Source organism: Gorilla gorilla, chromosome 8 (assembly GCF_029281585.2).
Source record: "Gorilla gorilla gorilla isolate KB3781 chromosome 8, NHGRI_mGorGor1-v2.1_pri, whole genome shotgun sequence".
Classification (NCBI taxonomy): Eukaryota; Metazoa; Chordata; class Mammalia; order Primates; family Hominidae; genus Gorilla; species Gorilla gorilla.
In genome coordinates, this window is record NC_073232.2 from 56930528 (window position 1) to 56945180 (window position 14653).

The following is a 14653-nucleotide window of genomic DNA, read 5'->3' on the forward strand; positions in this document are numbered from 1 at the left end:
CTGAAAGAATCACTCAGATTATAAGTTTAAAATCTACAAAATTTAAAAAGGAATTTTAAGCAAACTCTGGACCTAACCAATCTATAACCATAAGACAAATGTGAGTTCAGACTGCCCAGCTATACTGCATCTGTAGGGAGACAGAATGTTCTGGGACTATAAATGGATGTCTTTGTTATGAGATAAGTTGAACTGGAGAAAGAAGCTTTTTGATGAAGAATTTTCTCAATAAAAATGTATTGCTTTCAGAGAAAATAATTTACCAGGTTCAAACAAATGCACTCAACAAAGTAAGACAAAATTATTCTTAAAATAATCAAGTCCTTTATGCTGCGCAGAGCAGCCATAAAGTATTTTAGTCAGTCTCAAACTCCCTTTAAAAGCAAGAGGACCTGGTGAACCCCACTGAGAGAGGAAGTCTGCAAAAGTACTATATAACCTCAACAGAATGACAAAGAAGATGATTAGAAAAAATATTATTTTTTTAAAATAGAGAACTTGAAACCTTTCTGATTCCCATCTTACCTCCCCCAAAAGATACTGATATATTCCAGAGGAAAGGTATTGATGATCTATCTACAACCTGCGAATGTATTTACAGCTATCTGCTTGTTGCTAAAATCTTTACAGAATTCAGAACTGGGTTGGGACACCAAAAAATGAACTTAAGTTTTCACTATATCCTCACTGCCATTCCATGAATCTCTAGTGAAAGATTATGGAGCTCTGGACTACGCACTTCACTGATAGAAAATTGCTGGCCTGCAGGCATATTTCAACAGTACAGGTATGGTGAATGCATAAGTTAATCACATTTCAAACGGTAAATAAATTTCATTTGCAAATTAATAAAATAATATGAAAACTTTTAAAGTTAGCTTGAGTCTAGGGATAGCCCCCTGAGGATGAGCTTTACAGAAAACAAATTTTTAAAATTACTCTATTATCATAGATGGTAAAAAAGAACAAGTAATAAAACTATAGTTTTGTCCATTTTCACTAAGCCTGATGATATCACATGAAAGGACAGATCTTAGAAATGGAAGGTGACCTTTGTACAATCACAAATTCCAATCTACCTTCATGATTAATAAACCAAAGCCAAAAGAGGTTTGGAAACTCACTCAAGGACTCATGACTTAGTATAAGTAAAGCCCAGATCTCCTAATTGAATTCAGTGTTCTTTCCACTATACCAAGATGATCTTATGAGCAGGAATTATGCATTTTCCCTGTGGAGTTCCATTAATAGAGCCTCTTGGGTACACACAGTATATCCGAGAAGAAATTTTAGAAGAAGTTCTGGGAAAACTGATGAGTGTAGAACTCTATCCACAGAAGAACCTAATAGGCTGCCACCAGAAAGCTCAATGGCTGGATTTCCACTCCTATTTCAAAGCTGCTTTGCCTGTATCTGCTTCAGATAAAGATTTCCTATGGGAAGATGGGTGGGGCATTCAACATGCCGCTAAAATAAAATGGAAAACCACTGAGGTTTTAAATTTTATCTGCTGATCTGATTAGTGAATGTTGTCTGGAATGGACTTTCACCAGTTGGATGTAACTGCTGGCTTCACTGAGGCATAGCCTGCAAATTCAGTGTTCTGAAAAAGCATTCATTTTTCCGCAGCACATGACACTTGGCTTCTGCCCCTGGTGTGTCTGTCTTTCTGAGACTGGGACACATATGAACTTGACATTCAAGAACTTTATTGGCAAGTCTTCAAAAACTAATCCCATTCCCTCCTTCAAATTTCCGCATATTTTTCTAAACGCTTTTTTGAGGTTCATTACTATGTATTTGCCAACTCCTGACTCATCATCTGGCTCAATTCCTTTCAAATGAGTGGCACCCAATAAATACGTATAGAGCATTTTCTAAAATATATATGCAACAGATGCACAAAGAAAGTGGCCTAGGGAGACAGACATTATTTTCCTTCATTCTGTGATAATCTTCAGGATACTATGTCCTGTGACTCATAAATTCTATTAAAACAGTGGGAAGACTAAGAAGAATTAAGACAAGTAACACTGCCAGATTCAACCAGCATTCTTTTCTTAGTGCAATGAACTCAGTCGGTGTGCAAGGACACACACATTTGAAACATAACTGCCAATCAAGAATAATTATTCACTAATGTAATGATTACTGTTTAACACAACTGCAAAGAGGAGAATTAAACTTTCTCCCCAACTTCTCATGTTCTGCATAGGGCGATTTTGGTTAGATCTTTCTGAAGAGATCTATTTTCATATATGACCCTTGTTAAGGCAGGTTTTCAGGCAATGCCTTGATGAAAAAGTAATACAGTCTCAGGATCTGTCACACTGTTGACAGGAAAACCCTCTGAAACCACAACCAAGGTGTTAGGTTAGTAAGCCAGCAGTTAATGGGTAGAAACAACCCAATGGCTGAGACCACTGGCAGAGGTTATTCAGATTTTAACGTATGAGTTGAATATTTATATTCACCTGAAATTGCAAGCAGCATTTTCCTCCTGGCACCAAAAGTAGTTATTCCCAGCTCCTTCAGATCCTGATCTGTGAGAGTGAGGAATGTCTGAAGATCAATCTGTGGGTAGAAAGGTCAATCTATAACCAATATATTAATTACTTATTTTCTTTCCCACTGTAGGATCAACTTGTTGTCACACTTATTTATTAATTATGCTCTGCCTACTTCCAGAAAAGAAAGGTGGTAGCACAAACCTAAGAAACAAGAATTAAGAAAGGTGGTGAAATGGAAATGATGATTCTAGCAGAAGACTTAGCTCTGAGCAACCTGGCAACTATAGCAAAAAAGGAAACACAAAGATTGTACCATTTTTGTGAACTGATAAAAGGAAGAGCATTATCTATTCAGAGAAGAGAAAAATATCTCTTAGGTTGGGATTTTGAATTGGTTAAGTGTACCTTTATCTTTATAAGAAGAAACTAAATAATAAAACAGATGGCATCTTCCTTTGTGTTCAACACAGGATTGAAAGGATTGAAAGAAGAATTCCCAGACACAATCAGATCTACCGTTCACTTGGCTCAACCCAGCAAACTATTACTGAAAGGGACACAAAAGAAGTATTTGCAGGAACTATAAAACTGCACTGTCTGGCATCAGGAACAAAGTATGAAGGGAAACTGCCCAAGGATCCCCCACCTTCCTTTAAAGATAGTGTGTAAGAAGAGAAAGACAACAGATTCTGAAGCCAAAGAGACTTGGGTTCGATCCTGACTCTGCCATTACTAGCTGTGGGCACAGAGGGTTGACAATACTGTATCTTGCAGAACTGTTGTAAGCATTCACTATAACTATAGATATAAAGTACTGGGCTTACCAAAGAAGACAATTGGCAGGTATGGTTAGTAATAATGCATGTTGATATATCACCTGTGAAAGTTGCTAAATGAATCTTCAACATGCTTACAATAAATTAAATCTCATGAAGTTACTTACGGGGGATTCTTGTTAAATCACATCTGAGTATTAGAAAATATCCTACACTGAAAAAAGCAGGTGACCAAATTTCAACATGCCATAAACAGGTAAAACTTTTCATTAAATGATATTGAAGATAATTTAAATTGTCCTGTTTTGATTTGGAAGGTACATCCAGGTCTTAGAAAACCTTAGGCCATCATTTATCACAGTTCTAAAGATATGTTTTCAGAAATTCTATAATAGAGATTCTTCAGCTCAAGTGTTCCCCAACTTTCTCTTAAAGGATCAGATGGTAAATATTTTAGGCTTTGTGGGCCACAATGTCAGTGTTGCAGTTACTTAACTATGCTGTTATAGCTGGAAGGAACCCATAGACAATATGTAAACAAATGAATGTGGCTGTGTTCCAATAAAACTTTACAAAATCAGGCAGTTGGCCTACAGACCACAGTTTGCTGACCCCTGCTGTAGTTAAATAAATATTAAATTAAGTCCCTCTGGCTTTATACTTTCATGTTTTTTTCCTTCTTGGAGTAATTGGAATAAGAAATACCTACAATTTCTATGCTTCTTCAAATAGGAAACATAGATGAAAACAAACCCAGAATATCATTGAATTAACATTCAATCTCTTGCTTTTTGACCTTCTGTGCCTCGACACATTAAAATACTTCTGCTTCCAGCTACCATCATCTAACCAGCAAGACAAAATAAAGAGATATATTCTTTAATGCACTGATTATGAAAGGTTTATTCAGCTGAGAAAATTCTTGGTCAAATGAACACTAACTCAAGATGTAGGGGAAACAGAAAAAAAAAAATCAATACCCTGAAATTTAATACACACAACAATTGCCCTTTCAGCGTAAAAAACAAAAATGCTCAGCATTTAAACTTAATAATTTATTGGACCATGGGCAGTACATTGAATTTATGATACAAAGTGCCTAGTAAAAACCACAGATTCTTTATTAACTGACACGTGCCTAGAAATTACTGACTAAATCAGATGTTCTCTAACATAAAATTAAGCCAACTAGCATCAAACATGGACCATGTCTTGATTTGAAAAAGACACAAATGTATAGAAACATTTTAATTTTCTGACACTTTGAGTTAGCTGTGCCCCAGTAATATGAGAGCACTGTTAGGAAGAATCATGCCTGGGGCCTCTTTTCTTTATGCCAGTACATAATAGGATATGGCTAATCAGTTTGACCAAAATCCATGGTCATGATTGTTCAGTAGACATCTCAGTTCTGTCTCAGTTCAGGTAAAACCCAAACAATAAGTTAATGAATAAATTAACATGTTGAAAAAAACATATATTCTGTAAGAACAGACTTCAGCATGACCAGGATGAGTCAAAAACAGCCAGAGATATTTCAGATGCTGTTATTTACTTTTAAGTGCCACAAATAAAGATAACAACAGATTCAAAATGAAATCATGTTAAATACAGACTTGTTGCTGACCTTAAGGGAGCTGTGACTACAAAAATTCCTAAGAATCTATATATCGATTGGGTTTTATTGCTAAAACTGTTAGACAGCTATTGTACATTTTTCTGCAAGTATGATTTTCTCTATTTCTGCTATCCCGTGTTTACTAGCTGCACTAAATAAGAAATGAGATGACATTTTTCTTAGTAGCAAGGACAAGCTATGAGACTTGAATAAATGCTCAGTGAAAGCATACTCATAGGTCAATAAGTGATTTCATTCTAGAAGTCATCATACACACAATCAAAACAAAGATACTTGGGAAAATAAATAATGACTGACCTCTTGTTGCTGGAAAACATCTGTGTATTTGCCCAGGCCCAGTTTGCTGAAGAGCTCAGGGAGGTCAGAACCTTTGAAAGAGCTATTTAGGTTACAGCCATTGCTTCCTGTCAGCGAGGAAATGCAGTCCATGTAATTGCTACTGCTGAGATAGTGTTCCGCTGAAAGGCAAAGGAGAGACAGGCTTGAAGTGTAAATGCCCAGAGAGAACATGGTTTAATTAAAAGTTTTAATCACCTAAATATTTCAACTTTCATTGTTCAGCTGAATAGGGCAGTAGCTGTAGAAATACAGCAATCCTTTACTGAAATATTGGCTTTCCATTAAGGAAATGCTGGTTATTGCTTTCAGGGAGGCTCTTGCCATTTAAAAGGTTACACTTGGGAGGCAGAAATTCAGCAACAGTGCCTCTGTAGTTAATAATCATTCATCATATACTCCCTGAGTAGTCAGAAGCATTTGTTGTTTAAAATTGATTGGATGTGAATTAAATGAGGAGCTGTAAAAAGGATCCCTGGGACAAAATAAAGGTATGGAAAGTTATTACAAGTCCAGGCTCCGTTGGATGGCAGGGTGGCTCTCTGTATCTACACCTGTGCTTTCCTTTGGTCAAAGGAATTGTATGGTATTGCAACACATAAATCCTGCTCCCTAAAAAATATAATTGGGTAGCAAGGTCACAAAACAGCACACTTCCAAGATTAATAGTAATGTATAAAGTGATAAGAATGATGCTGGGGTTCCTGGATTTAATTTAGGACAAAAATAAATTTGTCTCTGGGGAAAACTTTTAAGACAGCAATGCCGAACTTTTCCTTGGTTCTGCAACTGATTTGGTGGGCAAAGGTTTCAACAAACTGTCTGTGGCTCTCAGACCCAGTGACAAGCAAGCACTGGTGATGGACTATTGAACCAAGCCAAGTAAGTCTCACACACACACACACACACACACACACACACACACACACACACACACACACACAAACAGCCTTGGAGATTTCAGCAGAGTGCAGGCATTCCACCTCCCAGACCAATAATCAGCTCTTGCCTGTGTGGGAAATCTGTCTTCTTACACCAAGGATGTGGCTTCAGGAGAGATCCTCAAAGAGGTGAGGGAGGACAACACTGACCAAAGCCAAACAGATCCATCTAGTCTACTCTGGGGATCCATGTCTGCCAAATCTAGGAATCTGGTTCTGCACTGTTTTGGGTGTCATTGATCACTTTCTCCAGTTGCTTTCATCTCCCAATTGAGATGTCCTCTATGATTCTCAAACGGAAGGCATTTCCTGAAAAGGTTTTTCTCTTAAGGATAGCTGCTGTTTATCTCTTGGGGTGAATGTGTAGAGAAAGGACCCAAAACCAAACCCCAAGATTCTGAGTCCTGGGACACTCCACCATTTAAAGGTGAAGCAGAGGCCCCAAAGTCATAAAAACAGTTTGAGGAGGAGTGACTATTGAGGTACCGGGTCAAAGGTGACACAAAGCCACAAAGTGGACTGCGATAAGCAAACTGGGGTGAGTGACCACCAGATGTGGGATGTGACTACATCAAAGTGGCTGAAAGGCTGCCCATATAATTTATGGTCCAAATGATAGATTTACTTTTTTTTTCGAGAGTAAAAGAGTTACTGAGAATTATGCTGCAGCAACTGGTATAAATAGGGATGCCCAGGAAAATGGAAACGTTGGTGACCTTGACAAGGGTGTTAAGAGAAATTATCTAAAACTGTGCTGTTCAATACAGTAGCCATTGGCCACACATGGCTATTGAGCACCTGAAATGAGCCTAGTGGGAATGAAAATGCTCTGTCAGTACACAATACACTGCAGATTTTAAAGCCTTTGTACAACCTAAGAAAGAATGTAAGCTATCTCAAATAATTTTTATATTGATTACATATTTAAAAGGAATCTTACATATGTTAAATTATTAACAATTTTAAAAACAAATGTTTGAAAATAAAATGTTCATAGTGATAAATGTTCAAAGTAGCCTATAACGTACTTTTACTTAATTTTTTTTTTTTTGGTCTTAACTACTTGTAGTTTCTATAGTCTCTCTTAAACTCCCTATACCCTAAAAAAAGTGACAAAACCCAAATAACTGTGCTTCGTTAATCATTCCTTTTTATTAATGTATCCTCCATCTTAATCCTGAACTTCTATTCAACTGAGTAGTACAGTCAATTTAATTATCCAATGTTAAATGAAGGGAAAGGAGATAAAGATAGAAAAAGAGAAGCACCAAATGAATGTATCTTGGGCTAGAGACTGGACATAATTTACACCCCTCCATCTGTGCCTGGCATCAGCCTGACTCTCATCTTGATCATACTGTCAGTGGTGGAGCGTCCAGCCAGTAACTAATGGGAAGTCTCCAGGCTACTATTGACAGTGTACTTAGGAATGAAATAGTTGACCGTGCTTTCTTATTTAGACTTGGCCAACAACCTGATTACTCCTTTCAAATCTGAGACTCCTGACAATACAGCTGACATGACTGATAGTAACGTAACAACTGACTGTTACTGAGTGTCTACCATGCTCATCTAGATTGCCTAGCTTCAAGGAGTCTTCAAATATTCTACATGTTTCAGGATTCCAAATTTGTCAAAAACCCTGAAAAAAGGCATTGGGGCGTATCTTGTGATGACAATGTCAGCTCTCATCTGTTTATACAGCCCAGGAGTATGGGTGCTGTTGTAGATAAAACAATGGGCTTACGCTGAGTCTCAGCCAGATTTGCTAAAAGCCAGGACCCCCATGCTGTAATAAGTTAATTTTTTCCTGTTTATGCGAATTCAGCAACGTCTTGTCTATTTACAAAATCAAACCCTGCTATTCACCTTTAGTAGCCACCCGCTGGACAGTCTTTCTTCAACGGTCTAAGATGCTAATTCAATCACATTTTTCTCAACCACTTTTTTTTTTTTGAGACAGGGTCTCGCTCTGTCACCCAGGCTGTAGTGCAGTGGTTCAATTACAGCTCACTGCAGCCTCAAACTCCTGGGCTCAAGCGATCCTCCCACCTCAGTTTCCCACGTAGGCTAAGACTATTGGCGCATGCATACCACCACACCCAGCCTCTTTTTTTTTTTTTTTTTTTTTTTTTAGTAGAGATGAAATCTCACTATGTTGCCCAGACTGGTCTCAAACCCCTGGGCTCAAGCTATCATCTCACCTTCACCTCCCAAATTGCTGGGATTACAGGTGAGAGCTGCCATGCCTGGCCTCAACCACTTTCTTATGTCCTTGTCTTTTTGTCACCAGCTGGATGCATGTGTGTACATTACCCATTCATGCATTCATTTCACAAACTTTTACTGAGCACCTACCTACTAGGTGTCAGACAGTCCACTAGGCGTTTGGGAAGAAATATCCAATAAGGCAGAGCATAACAGAATACTTGACACGTGGACACTTCATAAATGTTTATAAAATGAACAAATACAGTCTTTGGTTTGTGGAGCACAAATTTCACAAGGAGATACAGATAGGTAGATAAATAATTGCCCTTTGGTATGGCAAGTGCTAGAGTGAAAGCATGCACAAAATGGAGTGAGAGGAAAGAGAACCAGGTGGCCTGCTTCACTGGGAGAAACAAGGACAGCTTCACAGAGGAGATGGCATGTGAATTACACCAAGCGCTTGAAGTCAGAGAGGCCACAGTCAGTGATACTCCAACCCAAATAAACACATTCTAATCTGGGGATACCTAAAAGTGTGCATAAAACACAAAGCTCACTTGATTTGTTTTGTTTACGCTTAGGGCTGCCAATAGAAGCTGCAAATTCACTATGACTTCCAGGTCCAATTCCATTTCGGTCTCTCCAGTTATCAGATTCGCTTCCACTTCCCAAGTGCTCGCGACTGTTGGACCGTGAAAGGGACATAGATGAGCCCTGTAAACAGACAAAGCCAGATAAGGAAATATTTAATCAGGTGGGTTTTTCAGGGTGGGAGGAGAAAAGAATCCACATTACACCACTGCCGTTTACTTCTCTTGCCAACCACCGCAGTTACTCATGAGTGTTGACTCTCGAGAAGGCTGTGGAACCTGCCTACAGCCTTTGCCCTGCAGCACCAAGGACACTTGGTAATTTGCACAGTGAAGTCTTTTTCTTCCATTATGGGGAGTAGATTCTGAGGGAGAGTTCTGAGAGCCTCCGGGATAAATAATCCCTTCTATAAAATTTGGAAGAGTGGATGCTGAGACTTCTTCCAATTTTGGAGACCACAAAGCAAATCTTCCACCTGGTAGAGCAAAGATTCTCTGCCTTGTATTACACAAGTAAGAGAAATGGTGATGTGGCAAAGCTGGCTTCTCAAAATGCTAATAGAGCCTGAGGTTGGAAGGGGAGCTGTTATTTCCCCTGTGTTACCCTCCCCTAAACAAACGAGGATACAATCTCTCTAACAAATTACATACCTGGAGTAATTTATCTTTTTAAATTCTCCACAATAAAAACAAAAATAATTTAAAATTTGCACTGAACTTGCATTTATCCATCTTTGTATTTATTTAACCACTATATTATAGACACCCTACTTAGTATTACCTAGAGTATTAAAGTCAAGATTCTCTGACTTTCAAAATATTATGTTCATTAGGTAATTCCAAGAGAATCCTTTACTGTTCACTTCAATAAACTTACTTAATTCAATCTTGCAATGGCATAAAGACAGCTCACTATGCCCTCCTTTAAAAATTTCTTTCTTTAGGGCATCCTGACACCCCAGGCCCCAGGTTTTCCACCTACCTCACTGTGTCCTTTGGAGGATCTTCCTATTTTGCATTCTAAAATGTCAGATTACCCTGTACCTGGTCCTAGGATCTCTTCCCTTCCCTCTGTCTACTTTCTTAAGTAATCTCAAGTCCTTTCAAAAAGTAACGACAGTAGTGATTCCTAAACTTCTAACTCCAGATTTGATTTCTCTGTTGAAATTTAAGAATCATAGGCCGGGTGCAGTGGCTCACACCTGTAATTCCAGCACTTTGGGAGGCCGAGGTGGGTGAATCACCTGAGGTCAGGAGTTTAAGAACAGCCTGGCCAACATGGTGAAACCCCATATCTACTAAAAATACAAAAATTAGCTGGGTGTGGTGGTGCGTACCTGTAATCCCAACTACTTAGGAGGCTGAGGCAGGAGAATTGCTTGAACCCAGGAGGCGGAGGTTGCAATGAGCAAGATCATGCCACTGCACTTCAGCCTGGGCAACAGAGTGAGACTCTGTCTCAAAAAAAAAGAAAAGAAAAGAAAAGAAATTTAGAATCACAGAGGTGCCAGTCTGACACTGCCATTTTCCTGTCTGATAGGCATCTTAAACTCAGTGTGCTTGAAACCAAGTTGTTGTTACCCATCCCCATCAGCTATCCTCAAACTTATTCTTTCAGAATTCCTATATCCCAGCTAGTGACTCTACTACTCACCCAGCTGCTCCAGCCAAAAGTCCAAGGGTCATCCTTGGTTCCTCCTTCCAGCAACACAGCCAATCCCTCAGCAAGTTCATCAGTGTCATCTCTAAACACACCCCAAGTCTGCTCACTTCTATGCACCTCCACAATGTCCCAACTGCCTCCCTAAGGGCCATTTTAATTCTACTCTTGTTGTTTATCTCCCTACAATCCATTTTCCATGAAGCAACAAGACTGACTTCTTAAAATGCAAATTAAAACAAATATGCCTCTGTGTAAAGTCCTGTGATGTATTTCCACTGTGCCTTACCATAAACTGACAGGCTCCATAATCCAGCCTCTGCCTCTCTCCAGTCTCTTCTCTGATGCTGATCGTCCCCCACCCTACCCACCTCGGCCTCAGGAACTCACCGACTGGTTCTGACTCTGGGATGATCGTGCCAGTTGTTCCCTTGGCCTACTACTCTTTCCCCAGATCTTCATGGCCTTTTCTTGGCATCTAGGTTTTAGCTTGAATGTCATTTGCTCATAGGGTCTGCTTTATGACTACCCAATCTAAAGTGGTTCTGTTTCATATATAACAGAGACTCTTGTTACTAATGACTTCTTGTTTGTTTTATGTTTCCTTCTACCCACAAGAAAGCTCCATCTGAGAAAGTAAGAACCTTGTATTCAAACACTGTATTACCAGTGTATAAAATTGTGTCTGGAACACATAAGGTGCTTAGTATTTGTGGAATTATTGAATTAATCTCAAGGACTCCTTTCCCTACAACTATGGGACGCCTTCAGTAACTTCTGGCAATGGGTATAGGGAAATGAAGTTTTCTGAGACCAAAAACTGGCATTTCCAATCAAAGTATCTTTATTATTTGTATATCTTTGATAAAATATCTTTAATATTTCTACTCCTAGATTTGTAAGATTTAAAATAATCAGACAACCTCGTTACTATCAGTGCTAGGGAAGTTGAAAACCACCTTTGATTCTCAGTGCAGATTTTTATTTGCTCCGAGAATATGTGACCATTACTCATGCTTTTAAGAGATGGGTGGCAAAAAGGAAAAGAAAATCCCAAACCTCTTTGTAGCTTTATTGATGTGACACAGTTACTGCAGGTCAAAGCAGCCTTTTGTTTGACTTTTGGTATCCCAATATAATATAAGGGGACAGGGTCATAATTTAGAATCTTGGAGAAAACAAAAAAAGCTTCAAAGTGCCTGCTTCTTATCTAAGGGATCTCTTTGAAGTAGATTAATTTCTCAAAGCTGCCCTGAAACTGGAAAAAACTGCTCAAGCTGAGCTTCTCAATAATATTGAATACAGAGTTTGAAGTATCAGATTCTTGCCTCAAGCAAAGTTGCTACAGCAGGAAACATTTGGTCCCTGGCACACCGAGTGAGCAGCCCTCACCTGTCAGGACCTATTGGTCAAACATGCTTGCTCTTTTTACAGATCGGCATTCTCCTTGTTCATTTGGCTTTATTTTTCTTTTGAAAAAGGAAAAAGTAAGAAAAAGGAAGGTGTTTTTAGCTACTCTCCAACTTAAAAATATTAGTGCCATAAGCATAGATGTGGTCTCTATTTTAATAAAAATCTCCCTCTCTACTTTTCCCCAGGCCCTTCCCCTCTTCCTAATCTATAGAGGCAATACTCACTGGATGCCCTATTTCTGATCCTTCTGAGCTATAGAAAAATAAAGGAAAAGACATACACAGCCACTGCTGCAGAAAATCAGACCATGCTATGTGAGGGGCCCTTTCTTACATTTCAAAGAATTTGGGATACATGAGGAAAAGCTCAAGTCTAACTCATATACCAGGGAGAATCTAGAACACCATTCACAAAAAAGAAAAAAAAAAGATCATATCTTTCCATTAGTAGCACTTAAAGAGGCAGTGAAGAAAAGCAGATTACATGGTTAATGTCCATGCTGGAATCTAGCAGGTCTCACCCACCCTTCCTCCCAAATTTCAATGTGAATGGGCTGCTAAACACCAGCCAGGATGATGGGGCAGGCTAGCCCAAGATAGCCAAAGCAAGAAAAGCCATAGGAAGAAGTTCAACCATGGTGTCAGGGGCCCTGCACATTTCTGCCCACAGAAAGTGATCTGTGATCTACCTGTCCTTGGGCAAGTGCTGGAGCAGAAGAGCCTTTTGGGCTCCTATGCCTATTCCTGCCCTTATCCCCATAGGGTTACATCCCTTTACAGCAGAGTTTCCTGTGGGACACATGCATCACAATTATACTAGGTTCTTGCTGAAAACAAATAGATACCTGGTTCTCACTCCCTACCTTTTGAGTGAGATCCTAGGAGAAGAGTCTGGATTATTAAGCTTTCCGAGTGATTCTTATGTTCATAAAACCATGGCAACATGACTCTAGATCAGTTACATACCACCCTTTGCTATGGACTCTCTTGGGTTAAATCATTAGGAAGAGGAGTATAAGTAACCTTGAGTAAGACACTTAGCCATTCTGGGCCCCTCTTTCCTTACTAGGAGTTTGTGGGGATTGAATAAAATTGTGGGTGAACTAAATGAATATGATTTAAGATAATTACTACCATTACCTTAAATTCTTATGTGTTCACATAATACCCTAAGATATTCCTTTGAATATAAAAAAGCATAACTAGCTTGAGTGTGCAGAAATATTTCCACCAATGAGCATTCATAAACATAATCTCATCTTTCAGCAAGCCCTTGGTTTTCTTCAGGATAAAGTAAGTCCTCCACTGGAAATAATAATAGCCATTCAATATCAGTAAGAACTGGCCAGGCGTGGTAGCTCACTCCTGTAATCCCAGCACTTTGGGAGGCTGAGGCAGGTGGATTGCTTGAGCCCAGCAGTTTGAGACCAGCCTTGGCGACATGGTGAAACCGCGACTCTACCAAAAATACAAAGACTAGCCAGTCTCATAACCTGGTCTCAAAATAAATAAGTATATAGATTAAAATTTAAAAATGAAAAAAATGTAAAAAACTTAAAAGAACCTCACACCTGTAATCCCAGGACTTTGGGACACCGAGGCGGGCAGATCACTTGAGGTCAGGAGTTTGAGACCAGCCTGGCCAACATGGTGAAACCCTGTGTCTACTAAAAAAGAAAAAAAAAATACAAAACTTAGCTGAGCGTTGTGGTGCATGCCTGTAATCCCATCTACTTGGGAGGCTGAGGCAAGAGAAATGCTTGAACCTGGGAGGCACAGGTTGCAGTGAGGCGAGATCCTGCCATTGCACTCCAGCCTGTGTGACAGAGTGAGACTCTTAATAATAATAAAGTAAAATTTTTTAAAATATCACTAGGCCAGGCACGGTGGCTCACACCTGTAATCCTAGCACTTTGGGAGGTCGAGGTGGGCGGATCACCTGAGGTCAGGAGTTCAAGACCAGCCTGGTCAACATGGTGAAACTCTGTCTCTACTCAAATACAAAAATTAGCTGGGCATGATGGTGGGTGTCTGTAATCCCAGCTACTCGGGAGGCTGAGATGGGAGAATTGCCTGAACCCGGGAGATGGTGGTTGCCGTGAGCCGAGATCGTGCCACTGCACTGCAGCTTAGGGTGGCTGAGTGAGACTCCACGTCAAAAAAAAAAAAAAAGTTTTTTTAAATATCACTAAGAACTGACAACACATCATGCTAATCACTGGATGCCCTCTCCAATGCCCTTCTCAGCACAACCTGAATGAGACACAGCTCAGATGACTGAAGTCCCTCACCAAAGCTATACATCTGGTCAGAGGTGGTTATCAGAACCCTGCACTTGACCACTCCATTACCGAAATGAACATCATTTTCAACTTGTCCTACTGTTGGTCTTAGAAAGCAGAACTGAATGAGCATTTCTAAAGCAAATACTTCATCTTTGAAACTATAGGAACACAGTCAACAATGTGGCACATTTCACTCCGTCAAAAGCAAGGATGGGCTGAAAGGAATAGCCATACTGTGTACATCAGGTGAAACTCTAAGAATGAGCACAGCAGTTTTATGGTCTCTGTTAACA

The 14653-nt window shown here is 39.5% G+C and overlaps 1 protein-coding gene across 8 annotated transcripts in view; it reads right to left on the reverse strand.

The window, feature by feature from the left end:
- The window catches only part of BICC1 (BicC family RNA binding protein 1), a 318362-nt gene that overhangs the window by 8474 nt on the left and 295235 nt on the right, over positions 1-14653 (reverse strand). For all 8 annotated transcript variants that reach the window (XM_004049442.5, XM_055354104.2, XM_063710077.1 and 5 more), the window contains 3 exons: positions 8971-9127; positions 5223-5383; positions 2475-2574 (listed from right to left, as the gene is read on the reverse strand). In XM_004049442.5, coding sequence (XP_004049490.2) covers positions 2475-2574; positions 5223-5383; positions 8971-9127 — 418 coding nt within the window. The remainder of the gene's footprint in view (positions 1-2474; positions 2575-5222; positions 5384-8970; positions 9128-14653) is intronic.